At 39.3% G+C, this 16,172-nt stretch overlaps 1 protein-coding gene across 1 annotated transcript in view; it reads left to right on the top strand.

Annotated features, from left to right (window-relative positions):
* Positions 1-16,172, top strand: part of SCML2 (Scm polycomb group protein like 2) — an 89,069-nt gene that overhangs the window by 24,732 nt on the left and 48,165 nt on the right. The window contains exons 5-6 of the mRNA XM_057718316.1: positions 666-900; positions 4,096-4,184. Coding sequence (XP_057574299.1) covers positions 666-900; positions 4,096-4,184 — 324 coding nt within the window. The remainder of the gene's footprint in view (positions 1-665; positions 901-4,095; positions 4,185-16,172) is intronic.

The following is a 16,172-nucleotide window of genomic DNA, read 5'->3' on the forward strand; positions in this document are numbered from 1 at the left end:
ATGTCAGATATACTAGCTCTTATGACTGCCCATCTGGAGGGAAAGACAGACATGTAAATAATTAATTATGAAAAGTGTGATAACTATACTGGGAGGGCTTAAAGAAGAGGTGCTATCTAAGGTGGTCTAAATTAGGGGAAGGATATTCCAGGCATAGAGAACATCCAAAGCAAAGGCACATGGGTGTAAAAGAACCTGAGTGTTGAGGGATGGTATGGGGTGGCTGGGGCACAAAGTGGGTAGAGGTGATAATATGGGAATGAGGTTAAGGTATGGTGGCTTTTAAACTATCCTGAGGATTTGGACTTTATGTTAGGCAGTGGTGAGCTGCCGTTTGGCTTATTTTAAGGGGAACGGCCTAATCAAACTCTTATTTTAGAAAGCCACTCAGGAAGCATTTTAGAGGCTGTATTTGGGTTGCCTGGAAGTGGGCAGATGAGTAAGACCAGCAGTGGGCAGCCAAGTCAGGCTGCATGTCAGGCCAACGGGAAGGTTTGGAGAAGATCTTTTTCTTAACCCTTATAGCTCTTACTTTGTTCACCAACTGCTGTGACTGTTACTTAAAATGTTCCTCACATATTCCGGTAACATAACTGACCGTTTGATTTTCTTATAGTTGATGCATTTTAACAAAATTTTATTTATTTGTGTGTATATATATATAGTCCCAGATTCCACCGGCTAATGACTTCAAAGTTGGTATGAAATTGGAAGCCCATGACCCTCGCAACATGACTTCGATATGTATCGCCACAGTCGTTGGAATTACTGGTGCCAGGCTACGTTTAAGACTGGACGGTAGTGACAACAAAAATGATTTTTGGCGGCTTGTTGATTCTCCAGACATTCAGCCTGTTGGAACATGTGAAAAGGAAGGGGACTTACTTCAGCCTCCGCTAGGTAAGGATAAACAGTTTTTAAAATAACATATTCTTGCTAATGTAATATTCAATAGAAATAATTTTAACTAGTCTTTTAAAAATCTCTTCTCCTGGGCATTCTTGCAAATAGATGGTCAGGTGGTTACTATGGAGAATAGATGAGAAAATAACTCAGTACCATATGTTGTAGAGTTTCACCTAAGTACATATTTGGCATTTGTGTGCTAAATAAAGTTTCCCCACTCCAGAGCAAGACTCATTCTGCCTTAAAACTTGTAATGTCAGAAGCCGCTCTACTAGATTACACATGCAGATTCAGAAACCCTTCTGGGGGAGAAGTTTGTAGCATTTGATATGAGTCACTTCCTCCCTCAATATTGTCTAATGAGCCATTCATCATTTTTGGTATGGGGATGAGCACAGCAGACTCATCAGGAATCCAACTTCAGACTTGGGAATTTCATTACACCTATGTGTTAAGAAATCATAGTGAGAGAGGTAGGAATCAATACCATTAGGTCTTTGAAAAGAAGAAGATGGATGGAACTCTTCAGCAAAGATTTTTAATACAAAGCTCTCAATTTTGACCAAGTTTTTAAAAGGTAAGACGTGTGTGACCCTAATTTTGTGCAAAACTTTTCTCTTTTAATACTTAAGCATACCATGGTATTCTGTAGAATATAAGGATTTAGTTTATTACTTCTACATTCTGAGTGAATGGTGGGTATTGGTTTTTGTTTCTTCTTTACAATGCCAAAAATGAAAATTCTCTATTATAAAGCAGTGAGAGAATGGATTTTTTTTTGTCTCCTACTAGTGAAAAATTCCCTGAGAACCAAAAATTTAAGATAATAATAACTACTCTTTTAGCAATATCTTGTTATACTGTCCTTGCTCTAATTGTTAATTATTCCTAATTTGGTTTAAAATATTTTAAAACACTAATCAGAGATGCGTTATTCTAAGAAGATGGTTTAGGGTATGCTTTTTCCCTTTTCTTTCTTCATATCATTCACATTTTTTGTTGTTTATTTTTATAATATTTCTTAAATCATGCAGAATTCTATAAGAGATAGAAGTATAGATCTGAGGCTTAGTGCTTCCCTGTTTGGATTTTATTTCTCTGTTTACAATATAATAGTATGTGTTTGTATTTTGTTTAAAGGATGCGTAGCTATTGTGATTGTTAGCATTTCAAACACATAACCAGATTTATTAATCATTCTTTTTTCAAATTACTTTTAGAGTTTATTAATTAAAAATATGAAATACATAGCAGTACATGCTGATTAGTATGTATTTTGACAGCATATAATAAAAAAAATTTTTGCCAATTTGCTCATCAGGCGCTTTTGAATAGTTTAGTTTCCATTTTAATATAACACAGCTTACTTTAATATAACACAGGGATGTATGCCAAGTTCTCACCAATTCTAGCATCAAGGCAGGCAAGTGTTGCATGTAACAGATTGCCCCCAGAAAATAGTAAAAGTATTTAAAAGGTTTATTTATTTAAATCTTAAAGGTTGTTATTTAAAAGGTTTTTTTAAAAGTTTCAATGTACATGGAGAAAAGTTTACAGCTTATAAATGAACACACTTGTGTAACCAACACCCAAATCAAGAAATAGAACATTGTCAGCAGCCTAGAAGCCCCATTCCTGCTGATCCCCAGTCATATCCTCCTCCTTCCCAAAGGTAACTACTGTCCAGACGTCCTATTATCATGGATTAATTTTATCTGTGTTTGAATTTTTTACATGCACTTTGATCTTTTTTGACCTTTGAATCTATGTTTGACTTTAGGCAATTAGAGAATTAAGAAAAATGCTAAATTAAAAAAAAATCATGGTGCATCATGTAATAGGATGAGATGGGATTTAAGAGAAGGGCATGAGGACCACAAAATGATTCTTATGCACTATTCTAACTGCAATATGGAGAATCCGTGTTGTGGAGGACTATTTATTAGATATCACTAATAATACTGATTTATTTTAAGGAAGTGTGTAACAACCCTCTCCCATTTTTCCCTAGCAACAATTATTTTACTAGTCAGATTAAGGGTGTTTTGGTACATGATTATTATAGGATGACTTTATGTCTGAACTTTCTTGTGTATTGTATCCTATTGATGGACCCATTGACAATGTGATTCATGTGCCTTCCTATCTTAATGTATGTATTCATCAGGGATGTATACCATGTTCTCACCAATTCTAGCATCAAGGCAGGCAAGTGTTGCGTGTAACAGATTGCCCCCAGAAAATAGTAAAACTGGCAGACCCCTGCTCCCTGCTGCACATGCCAGATGCTGTGATATTCACCATTAATTGATCAGGTATCTAGAGAAGACACCTGTTGAGTGTTTTGATAGCATCTGATACAGATTCTAAGATAAGATCATTTAGTGTGTATAAAGATTGCTGAAGTGAGAGCTGTCTTTTTTCTCAGCATAATATGTGAAAAATTTCAAACATACAGAAAAGGTGAAAAAATTTTACAGTGAACACCCACATACCCACTACCTAGATTCTACCCATTATCATTTTACTATACTTGCTTTATCACTTATCTGTCCATCTGCCCTTCCGTCAATTCATTAGTCCATCATATATTTAAATGCACTTCAGGATAAATTATTGACATTAGTGCATTTCCTCTAATACTTTAGCATTCATATCATTAACTAGAGTTTGCTCTTTATTTACAGGTTTTTTTTCCCTTTTGAGGTGAAATTTACACACAGTGATATTCACCATCATAAGTGTACATTTGCTGAATTTGACAGAAAACTGTCTTTCTGAAAGGAAATAAGGCAGGGACTCTGAGGAAAAAGAGGGGCTTGGAAGTCTTTTGCAGCCTTTTTACCCTGCGTGTGTGGTTGTTAGTGAGGAATAGAAGCTCTCCTGGGTTCTGGCTTGGATATTTCTTAGTATTATGGCCCATTTCCAACATATATGTGTATGTTGGTGAACCCTAGCTAGTGGCTTCTTTAAAATGAGAATTTCTACCCCCACTGAAGCATTTTTGTCTAACAGTACAGTGAATACAGTAGCACTGATTGGAGGGTGTACCTGCTCCTCTTGCCCATTTCGTGAGTTCCTTGATAAAGTCATTCTCTGGAGAAGAATGGCAAATGAAACATTTTTTATACCAACTTATACCACAGAGAGGCTTTTTAAAAATGATACCTGCTTTATTTTATAAAATAGGGTACCAGATGAACACATCATCTTGGCCAATGTTCCTCTTGCGAACATTGAGTGGATCTGAAATGGCACCTGCAACATTCTTTAAGGAGGTAAGAAAGATGTTATAAAAAGCTTCCATCAAATGGGGTGTGGTTTTATTGTTTTAGTGGGGGTGCTTAAATTCTTTGTCTTTTCTGACATGGAAAGCAAAAATGCTTTTTAAATTACTTGATTGGCAAGTGTATCAGTCTGCTTGGGCAGTTGTAGCAAAGTACCGCAGACTGGGTGGCTTAAATAACTGAAATTTATTTTTTCACATTTCTGGAGGCTAGAAGTCCAAGATCACAGTGTCACCAGGCTGAGGCCTGTCTTCTCAGCTTATAATCTTTTCACTCTGTCCTCACATGGCCTCTTCTCTGTGCATGCATGGAAGGAGAGGGATCTCTGGTTTTCCTTTCTCTTCTTGTAAAGACACTAGTCCTATGGGCTTAGGGCCCCATCCTTTTGACCTCATTTAACCTTTATTACCTCTTTAAAGGCCTGTTTCTAAATATAGTCACATTGGGAGTTAGGGCTTCAGTTAATGAATTTTGGAAAGCTGTAACTCAGTCCATAACAGTGGCTTAAACAGAAGTTTATTTTCTCACAGCTCTGGAGGTTAGAAGTTGAGATCAGGGTGTCGGCAGGCTTAGTTTCTTTTGAGGCCCCTCTTCTTGGTTTATAGGTGGCCATCTTCTCCTCTTTGGGTCTTCATATGAGCTACGTACCTGTGTCCTGCTTTCCTCCTCTTATAAGGACACTGGTCATATTGGATTAGGGCCCACCATAATGAGCTTATTTTAACTTAATTATCTCTTTAAAGACCCTATCTCCAAATACAATCACATTCTGAGGTACTGGGGGTTAGGGCTTAAACATATGAATTTTGGTGGGGGTGGGGGGTGAGACACAATGCAGCCTGTAACAGCAAGTCATAAAAAAGGGTCAACTCTAATCGCCTAGTAGTCAAAATGAATTAGTACCTTCTTTCTTGACCTCAGATATGAAATGGGTACTCTACTGGGAGCAAATGTTTGTTATTATTTTTTTATTTACCTTCAGAAGTAAAGCTTCCCCTCATTTTTCTATGTTAGTCATCTCTTTGATATTGGAGAAAATGATGGGATGAAAAAACCACTTGAAAGTTACTTGGAGAGATTAGGTTGCAGAAGTAAAAGAATGTTAAAAACAGTCATCAGAAAGAATTTGTTATAAGGAAATACTTGTTATATAACAAAGAGGGAAAATTCCAAAAATAGTTTATGCTCTTGAGAAAATGTTGAAAGAGTACACTGTGTTAAGAAACAATGAATGAAAGCCAAGTTTTAGTTAAATTATAGGTCAAAATATTTCTTTCTCACTCTCTGTCCTCATTGTTTTCTCAGTCATTTAAATTTTACTACAACCATTCATATCAGGAATGGTAAACATTGATTGTAATTTTTAAAAACTTTTTAAGAAGATTAAAGATATAAAGATGCGAAATGTTAATTGACATGATTCCTGCATTGCAAAGAAAAATTCTTTGAGTACAGCTTTGAACAGCATGAATGCTGTAAGTGGGCCTGTCTTACCAGCAAAGTGCGAAGGTGAATGCAGTCTCTTTGGGCACTGTGTAAAGCATATGTGAGGATAGCTAATAACAAAAGAGGTGTTTAGTAGTAGTCTTTATTAAATACTTATTAGCTTAGGCTGTGGCTTTAGAAAAGACATTGGATCTATTTTACTTATTAAATTGCTTTATCAGCTAGTCACATGCTGCATGTCACATACATTATGTTTTTCATTTTTAAAATTATAAAAGTAATTCATCTTTGGGGGGAAAATCAAACTGTATACTTAAGTGAAAAATGAGTGTCCATTTATCCCATCCATTCCTCCATCCTGCTCTTGTCTCCAAAATGTTCTTCTTGACCTTTATCTGTGCATTCACAAGCATATATGGGCTTTTATTTCTTAAACATAAACTGGGGGACTTCCTAGGTGGCGCAGTGGTTAAGAATCTGCCTGCCAATGCAGGGAACTCAGGTTTGACCCCTGCTCCAGGAAGATCCCATGTGCCACAGAGCAGCTGAGCCCGTGAGCCACAACTATTGAGCCCGTGTGCTGAAACTACTGAAGCCCACGCACCTAGAGCCCGTGCTCCACAGCAAGAGAAGTCACAGCAATGAGGAGCCCACACACCACAACAAAGGGTAGCCGCCGCTCGCCGCAACTAGAGAAAGCCCGTGAGCAGCAACAGGGACCCAACACAGCAAATAAATAAATAAATAAATTTATTTATTTAAATAAATTTATTTATTTATTAAAAGACAAAAAAACCATAAATTGGAATATATTCTGTGATTTAGTTTTTCCCCTAAAATATGGATTTTTGGAAATTTCTATTTCATTTTATATATATTTTAAATTTATTTATTTATTTATTTCATTGGCTGTGTTGGGTCTTTTTTGCTGTGCATGGGCTTTCTTTTCAGTTGCGGTGAGCGGGGGCTACTCTTTGTTCTGGTGCGCGGGCTCTTCATTGCCGTGGCTTCTCTTGTGGAGCATGGGCTCTAGGCACGTGGGCTTCAGTAGTTGCAGCACATGGGCTCAGTAGTTGTGGCTCACGGGCTCTAAAGCACAGGCTCAGTAGTTGTGGTGCACGGGCTTAGTTGCTCCGAGGCATGTGGGATCTTCCTGGAGCAGGGATTGAACCTGTGTCCCCTGCATTGGCAGGTGGATTCTCAATCACTGTGCCGCCTAAGAAGCCCCCATATATATTTTAGGTTGTACTGTACTCTTCTGTGGTATGGATTACCATAACTGATTTAACCTCTCCCTAAGGACTGATGTTTAGGTTGTCTCCATAGTCTTTTTTTTTTCTAAAGTAATTTTTTACTTATTTATTTTTTGGCTGCATTGGGTCTTAGTTGTGGCACACAGGATCTTCGTTGAGGCATGTGGGATCTTTCATTGTGGTGCGCAGGCTTCTCACTAGTTGTGGTGTGCAGGCTCTAGGGTGCATGGGCTCTGTAGTTGTGGCGTGTGGGTTCCAGAGTGTGTGGGCTGTGTAATTTGCGGCACACAGGCTCTCTAGTTGACGCTCATGAGCTCTGTAGTTGTGGCACGCAGGCTTAGTTGCCCCATGGCATGTGGGATCTTAGTTCCCTGACCAGGGATTGAACTTGCATCCCCTGCATTGGAAGGCTGAGTCTTTAGCACAGGACCACCAGGGAAGCCCCTCCATATTCTTGTTTAAATCATCTACAGTGGACATTCTTGTGTAGAACTTTTTATGTAAGTGTGAATGGCTACATTCTTAGAAGTAGAATTCCTGGTTCAGAGGGAATGTTTGCTTTGTTGAAATATGCTGTTAAATTGCATCTTAAAAGGGTGTTCCAAACTATGCTCCAGTGTTAGTGTATAGATATATTCATATTCCCACACCTTTACTAACATTGAATGTTATCCATCTTTTGAAATTTTGTGAATCTTCTTTTGGAGGTGGGGATGGTAATGGTATCCCATTGTAATTTGCATTGAAGTGATTACCAGTGAAATTGAAGTTTTAAAAAGTGTTTAATGGCCTTTCGTTTTCCTGTGAATTGCCTGATTATAGCCTTTGCCTGCTTTTCTATTGGATTTCTTTTCTTACTCTTATTGATTTGTGGGGTGCCCTTTTTAGCCAAGCTTGAAACTTGGCCAGGAGCCATATTAAGTCCTCACTCCTCCTTGACTCTGGCCTCTGGATAGCCAATTAATTAGGAAGGCCCACCTACTTAGCTTGCTGATTATTTCTTTGTTGTCTCTTCTTTCTAACCTTAATACAACTGCCCCTTGTGCAGGCTTTCTTCTTGCCTGGAGAAGAAACTAGCCTTATAACTATCTCTAATCGTTACCCTTACACACAACTGCTAGAAATACCTGATACAGAAGCTATACCACATCATTCCATACTTAAAACTCCTTTGAAGTTCCCATTTGCATTCAGGATGAAGTATAAGTTTGTTAATATGGCCTTTAAGGTGCTCTGTGATCTGGTTTACAGTTGCCACTCCTTGCTTTGGATTTTATGTTCTAAATTGCTTATAATAGCTTGTGCATACCATGTTCATTTTTTTAAATTTTATTTTTATTTATTTATTTATTCATTGGCTGTGTTGGGTCTTTTTTGCTGTGCACAGGCTTTCTTTAGTTGCGGTGTATCGGGGCTTTAGTTGTGGTGTGTTGGGGCTACTCTTCGTTGCGGTGCGTGGGCTCCTCATTGCCGTGGCTTCTCTTATTGCGGAGCACGGGCTCTAGGTGCATGGGCTTCAGTAGTCACAGCACGTGGGCTTCAGTAATTGTGGCTCACGGGCTCTAAAGCGCAGGCTCAATAGTTGTGGCGCACGGGCTTAGTTGCTCCGCGGCATGTGGGATCTTCCCGGAGCAGGGATCGAACCCATGTCCCCTGCGTTGGCAGGCGGATTCTTAACCACTGCGCCACCTAGGAAGCCCCCATGTTCATTTTTTTTAGGCTGAATATCTCTGGTTAACTCCTGTTTTTCTTTTAAGATTCATTTTAGGCATTAAATCCTTCAAGATACCTTCCCTAATTTTGCCTCCCTATTCTTATGCTTCTGTAGCACCTTGTGCATATGTCAGTCTTTGAAGGTATTGTATTACTATTTTCACTGTCTCTTGCTTCTTAGACTGTGAGTTCCTTTTAAGAAATTAACATGACTTCGTTTTCTCAGTGCCTATCATAGGTCCTGGTACATACTTGTTTGTAAGATGAATGAAGAAAGGATGGGGGCATACAGGAAGATGGATACATAGAGAGGGAGAAGATGGGTTTAGTTTTCGACATGTTGAAGTGCCTCTGGGAGGTATGAGGAGGAATGACTACCACCAGACATTGGACATAAAGTAGTTAGAACTTAGAAATAAGGTTTGGCTTGGGTACATGGATTTGGGAGTTTTTAGCTTAAATGGTAGTGATGGAAGCCTTGAGCATGAATGAGCTAGTCCAAAGAGAATATATAGAAGAAGAGTGTCAAGTTTAGAACCTTGAGAAATACCCACTCATCTTTATGATGTATAAGTATCCATGTCAGTACTTAGTAGAGGTCAGTTAAAAGGAAAGCTAATCTTTGACTGTTTGGTAGATAGGAAGTTCATCAGTTTTATTTGGAAGAACTGAAGACCAGCTGAAAAGTGTCCTCAGAGTTAAATTTCTAATTGTGGGGGCAGAGTATTGATAGAGTTCATTCCTGATGGCCTCAGTTTACTCTGAAACAGGAAACTGACAAAGGCTGGAGGGGAGGATTCATACATAGATTGAAAGTCTATTACATTTCAGTACCAAGGTAGAGAGCTTACTCTGTGGTTGGGGAGAAAGTCAGTTAACAAATAAAATTATAAACATATAATGAGGAAACATTATTGGTCTTCAGGCAAATGATAAAAGTTTGGAATAGCTGCCATATGGGATGGAAGAGGGATTGACCTAGGGACATATGACAGTATTTTGGAGGATTCGCCTGAGGAGGAAGACTAAATATGTGTAGCACTACATGTAATAAGCCTGTGGGACTTTTCTCCAGCAGCGCTCAGCAACTAAGTATAAATAGATAAAGTGGATGGTGATACTGAACTAAGATTTGGAGATAACAGGACAGGACAGGGGATAAGTTGGTTTGGGGTGCTGAGAAGAAAGTGGTGATATGCTGTATAACTTGGATGTGAAGGGGTGTGATAGCATGTTAGAGTATTTGGTCCTCTTCTTTTTTTTTTATTGTAAATATTTATTTACTTATTTATTTGGCTGCGTCAGGTCCTTAGCTACAGCACATGGGACCTTTGTTGTCGCGTGCAGTATCTTCGTTGCAGCATGTGGGTGCTCAGTTGCTGCATGCCAACTCCTAGTTGCAGCACGTGAACTCCTAGTTGCGGCACGTTAACTCCCAGTTGTGGCATGCATGTGGGATCTAGCTCCCTGACCAGGAATTGAACCTGTGCCCCCTGCATTGGGAGCTCGGAGTCCCAACCACTGGACCACCAGGGAAGTCCCATCTTCTCTTCTTTATACAGTGGTTTTCAGCAAGGGATGTTTTTGGTTGTCACAACTATGTGTGTGTGTGGATGCTACTTATATCTTGTAAGTAGAGACCAGGGATGCTGCTAAACATCCTACAATGCACAGAACAGGTCCCACAACAGAATGTTCTGGCACCAAATGACAGTAGTGTCATGTTTAAGAAACTCTGATCTGTATTAATTCCTTGGTGATCTCATCTAATTCCTGGCTTTAAATACAGTTTATATGTAGATGACTTTCAAATTTATATTTCCGGTCCAGACCTTTTGCTCCCAACTCAGTCTTGTATATACAGCCTACCTACTCAGTATCCCTACTTGGATGTCTAATGGACATATCAAACTGCTCCACCTGCAGGCTTTTCCATATCAGGAAGGAGCAAGTGTCCTTCCACTTGCTTAGGCCAAAAACCTTGGTAATTATTTCTGTCACACACCACATCCAGTCCATATGGAAACCCTATTTGCTCTACCATCAAAATATATTTGAAATCCAACCACTTCTTGCTATCTCAGTTGCTATCAGACTGGTACAAGCTGCCTTTATCTCTCAGTTGGTTTACTGTGGTAACTTCATTGATCTCTTTATAACGTTATACTCTGTAGTCTACACAGCAACCAGAGTATTCCGTGTAAAATATAAGTGAGATTATATCACTGCTCGAAGCCACCCAGGGACTCCCTGTTTTACTCAGAATAAAAGCCAGGGTTCTTACAGTGGCCTCCATAGCTCTACATGATATGATCCCTCATTATCCCTCTGACCTCATTTCCTACTGCCCTCCCACTTGCATACTACATTTTAGCCACACTCTGCTTTCTTGTCTTCGAACATTTCAGACACATCTTCTGTTTTAGGGCCTTGGCCCTGGCTATTGTCTGCCTGGAACACTCTTCCTCTGGATCAGAGGTCCCCAACCTTTATTGGCACCAGGGACTGGAAGACCATTTTTCCACGGACTGGGGAAGGGGGGTGGAGGGGTGGCGGGGGATGGTTCAGATGGTAATGCAAGTGATGGGGAGCTGCGGATGAAGCTTTGCTCGCTCACCTGCCACTCACCTCCTGCTGTGCAGCCAGATTCCTAACAGGCTGCGAACTGGTATTGGTCCTTGGCCCGGGGGTTGGGGACCCCTGCTCTAGATAACTGCGTGGTTAATAATCACCTCCTTCAGGCTTCTGTTCACGTGTCATCTTCCAGATGAGGCTTGTCCTGATTATCCTATTTACAATTGCACAACCCCTCCCCTACCTTGCTCTCTGGATCTCCCTTACTCTGCTCTACTCTCTCTCTCTCTCTCTCTTTTTTTTTTTGCAAAAGCACTTATCATTTATAACATAGAATATATTTGACTTATTATGTTCCTCATCTTTCTCTTTACTAGCATGTGAGCACTGCAAGGGTGGATTTTTGTTTATTTTGCTAGTTAGTATATGCAGATGAATCAAAAATTATCTGCACTCCAGTTATATTAGAACTTCTATAAATTCTGTAGCCAGTGTGTAATTTTTTTTCAGATCTTTATTGGAGTATAATAGCTTTACACTGTTGTGCCAGTTTCTTCTGTACAACAAAGTGAATCAGCTATATTTATACATATATTCCCATATCCCCTCCCTCTTGAGCCTCCCTCCCACCCCTCTAGGTCATCACCGGTCATTGAGTTGATATCCCTGTGCTATGCAGCAGCTTCCCACTAGCTATCTCACATTTGGTAGTGTGTATATGTCAGTGCTACTCTCTCACTTTGTCCCAGCTTACCCCGCCCTGTGTCCTCAAGTCCATTCTCTATATCTGCATTTTTGACTCACCCTCGTATATCAAGAACCTTCAGTAGTGTCTGGCATTTAGTAGGCACTCAGTAAATATTTGTAAATGAATAAATGAAGGTTAAAGGACTAGAATTCTTGATGAGGTCAAAGAAGTAATTGATTAAAAGTAAGGAAGTAGAAATTAAGGACAGGAGTTTGTGATCAGAGGTAGACTCTAGGAATATAGCTGTAAACAAAGCTATAAAAACTCCTGCCTTTAATGGACCTTACCTTCTAGCTTGGTAAATTTATAGTAAACTATAATAAATACATGTATATTATGTTTGATAGTTGTATATGCTAAGGAGAAGGGAGGGTGACATTTTAGATAGGTTGGCCAGGAAGATCTTGCTGAGAAGGTGCCATTTGAGTGAAGGTGTGAAGAAAGGGAGAGAATGAACCTTGAGACTACAAGGGTAAAAATATTCCAGGCATAAGGGTAATGTAGATAATGCTGAGACTGGCTTCAGTCAGTGGGATATGGGGAAAAATAGCCTGTAAGGAGAACCATATTGTAGGTAAGCAAGGAGGGAGGTTAAATGGCCATTCTTTGGTAGCCACCTTCTAGAACAGAATCATTTTCTTACAGTGAAAGAAAAGAGAATGATCCCTTGTTTATTTTGGCTATTGCTTTTGCAAATTATATCTTCGTGTTTAGGAAGTCATTCAAGAATGGATGGTGACATGATATTCTTTAAAAACATATTTTAAATCAATTTTGTATCATTACCTTTTGTGGACAGCAGAGGGAACCATTTTGCCAATTATCTAAATCCCAAAGGAAGTTGTTTTGATAAATACATTTACTATGTTATGAAAAAAGAGTAGTTCCCTTGATTTTTTTTTAAATAAAAAATTTGTTTCCTTCTCGAGCTCTATTAATATTTACTTGTATAGCTGTACTTATGTAGGAAAATTTGATAGAGTATTCATGAAATTTAGAACTAATAAACAGTATGAAAATCTTTAGAGAATAAATTACATTTTGTCTGTAATCATTTTCTTTTTTTTTAAGAGAAATTTATAAAAAATTATTTATTCCTTTGGCTGCATTGGGTCTCTGTTGCTGCATGTGGGCTTTCTCTAGTTGTGGCGAATGGGGGCTACTCTTTGCTGTGGTGCCTGGGCTTCTCATTGTGGTGGCTTCTCTTGTTGCAGAGCATGGGCTCTAGGTGCGTGGGCTTCAGTAGTTGCCCCACACAGACTCAGTAGTTGTGGCGTGTGGGCTTGAGAGCGCAGGCTCAGTAGTTGTGGCACACGGCCTTAGTTGCTCCGAGGCATGTGGGATCTTCCTGGTCCAGGGATCGAACCTGTGTAGGCGGATTCTTAACCACTGCACCACCAAGGAAGTCCTGTAATCATTTTCTGGTTTTTGTTACTTGCCAGCCAATAGTGACGTTGATAACATACTGTCATATTGGGATTTCTTTTTAGGTTATACATTTGAATTTTAAAATTAGTTCTTTTTCTCTGGTCATGACTGTCTTAGATCTGTTTTGTAGCAAAAAAAATGTATATTGCCATTTGAACTTAGTTTAGTTTGCTATAGAAAGTCTTACTCTTACTCTGTTAAATGACAGTGTAAGGTCCTGGGATCCTTATATGTGCCTTGAATGTTTGTTGCGTTCACAAATCTATCATTTGGCATGGTTATCCTTTGTAAAATCTGCCCCCCCCCCCCCGTTCTTCCCTTATGTAATAGATGACAGTGGACCTTTAGCTCCTTCGTGAAGGGTCAGTATGTGACTCTGCTTCTTACTTACCAGCTGTTTATCAAATACTTTGATCCTTGATCAATCTAACTTTTGCCCCTCTGACTTTCAGGGTGGTTTTTAAGAATCAAATTAAGAATACGTAATTAAAAGGACTTTGAAGGCTAAGAATTGAGGAATTTTCAGATTGCAAGGGTATAAAGGGAACAGAGAAAGCATGGGATGATGAGATGTGTTCAAAGGAGGCATTTTTAAAAGGAACCAACCTATCAGATAGGTTTCTTTTTTAAAGCATTGTATGTTTTTCCTTTTCTTTCTTTCTTTATAAATTTATTTATTTATTTATTGGCTGTGTTTCATCTTCGTTGCTGCACGCGGGCTTTCTCTAGTTGCGGCAAGTGGGGGCTACTCTTTGTTATGGTGTGTGGGCTCCTCATTGCTGTGGCTTCTCTTGTTGCAGAGCATGGGCTCTAGGCGTGTGGACTTCGGTAGTTGTAACATATGGACTCAGTAGTTGTGGCTCACAGGCTTAGCTGCTCTGCAGCGTGTGGGATCTTCCTGGACCAGGGATCGAACTTGTGTCCCCTGCATTAGCAGGTGGATTCTCAACCACTGCGCCACCTAGGAAGCCCTTCAGATAGGTTTTTAAAATTATATCTTGGTGAAAGTTAGTTGAGAGCTCTTTTACTGTTCTCCAGGTGATTCCTTGGTTCATTTACTTAAAAAATGCTTACTGTTGGGTACTGTGCTGGAAATAACAACATGAAAAAGATGTGGTACTTGTTTTTAAGAATCCCTTTGTCTCATAGAGGAGTGAACACATTTTAACAATAGTTTTACAATTGAAGGCAAGAGCATCTCTTTGGTGGGCCTCAAGTGGGCAGGTATTGGTCAGGGAAGCCTTAAAGAGCCCAGGAGAACTGGGCTTTGAAGTGTGGATGAATTAGAGTTGGCCCGGCAGATGATGGGGTGTTGGGTGTTCCAAGAATTTAGCTACTTAGATTTAAAATCTAACTCTGATAATTATGGTGTAGTCTTAGGCCATTGTGCATCAGTTTTATCATCTGTAAAATGGGTGTAATAATTGTGCTGACTTCATAGGATTGTTGTGAGAATTAAATGAATATATAGAAAATATTTAAACTGTGCCTGGCATATACTAAACAATTGAAGGTTACTTTTTTTTTTATAATAAGCACTCCTTAATATTATTTATTTTCTGATTTCTGAAAGTCTTATTGAAGACTGAAGGTTAACTTTTAATGTTGTTTTTCTAGAAGTCTAGCGGGTAGAATTGACAGGTTGTGGCCTTTGATTGTGAGTGTTAGGGGAAAAGGATGCATCTAGGATAGTGGTTCTCAGCCTTGGATGCACATTAGAATCATTTGGGCAATTAAAACATGCCCGGGCCCTACCTCAGACCAATTTAATCAATATCTCTGGCAGTGTGGCTCCAAGTGATTCTAATGTTAAGTCAGGCTGAGAACCACAGGTCTAGGACCATTTCCAGGTTTCTGGCTTGGGTGACTGGGTTGCTGATGGTGCCATTTATTAGGATAAAAAACAAATTGCAAAAAAAAAAAAAAAGAAAAGAAAAGAAAAGATGCTGCTTTTAACATAGCACTTGGTCTTCCTAAGAACCCTGTTAGCATTTGCATGCTTTAACTTTTTGTAACTAAGGAATACTTTTATTTATTTATTTTTAATATTTATTTGTTTATTTGGCTGTGTCAGGTCTTAGTTGTGGCACACAGGATCTTTTTTGCCGCATGCGGGCTCTTCGTTGTGGTGCTCAAGCTTCTCTCTAGTTGTGGTGCACGGACTCCAGAGCATGAGGGCTCAGTAGTTGTGAAACTTGGGCTCTAGAGTGTGCGGGCTTAGTTGCCCCATGGCATGTGGGATCTTAGTTCCCCAACCAGGGATCAAACTTGCGTCCCCTGCATTGGAAGGTGGATTCTTAACCATTGCATCATCAGGGAAGTCCCTAAGGAATACTTTTAGATATTTGTTTCTGGACTGCATATAAATGAACCCAGACTGTGTGACTTTAATGTTCTTGTATCTGCATTTTATACTTTGAGTTTCTTTTTAGATATTATCTCCTGCTGTGCCTTCTCTTTGGACTTATTATCCTTCAAAATACCCTATAATTTACATATTTTTAGGTTTGTTCGACTCCTTCTTTTAAAATTTCTTGTTATTGCTTCCTCCCCTTCATCCTATCTGGGCCCCCAACCACTGCACCACCACTACTAGAATATAATCTCCACCAGAACAGGGATCTTGATATTTTTGTTCACCTGTGAGTGCTGAATTCCTGGTACATAGTATATAATACATATTTCTTGAGTGAATGATTGAATGAATTACTATCAGGCTGGTTTTATTTTCTTCTAGGTTCCTGGCTCTGCTCCAGAGTAAGTGAGATATTGTAGAGCAAAATTTCTGAGGGATCTGTGAGAGCTGTTTCTTCCTGT

The sequence above is a fragment of the Hippopotamus amphibius genome, chromosome X (genome assembly GCF_030028045.1).
Source record: "Hippopotamus amphibius kiboko isolate mHipAmp2 chromosome X, mHipAmp2.hap2, whole genome shotgun sequence".
In the NCBI taxonomy this organism is placed as follows: domain Eukaryota; kingdom Metazoa; phylum Chordata; class Mammalia; order Artiodactyla; family Hippopotamidae; genus Hippopotamus; species Hippopotamus amphibius.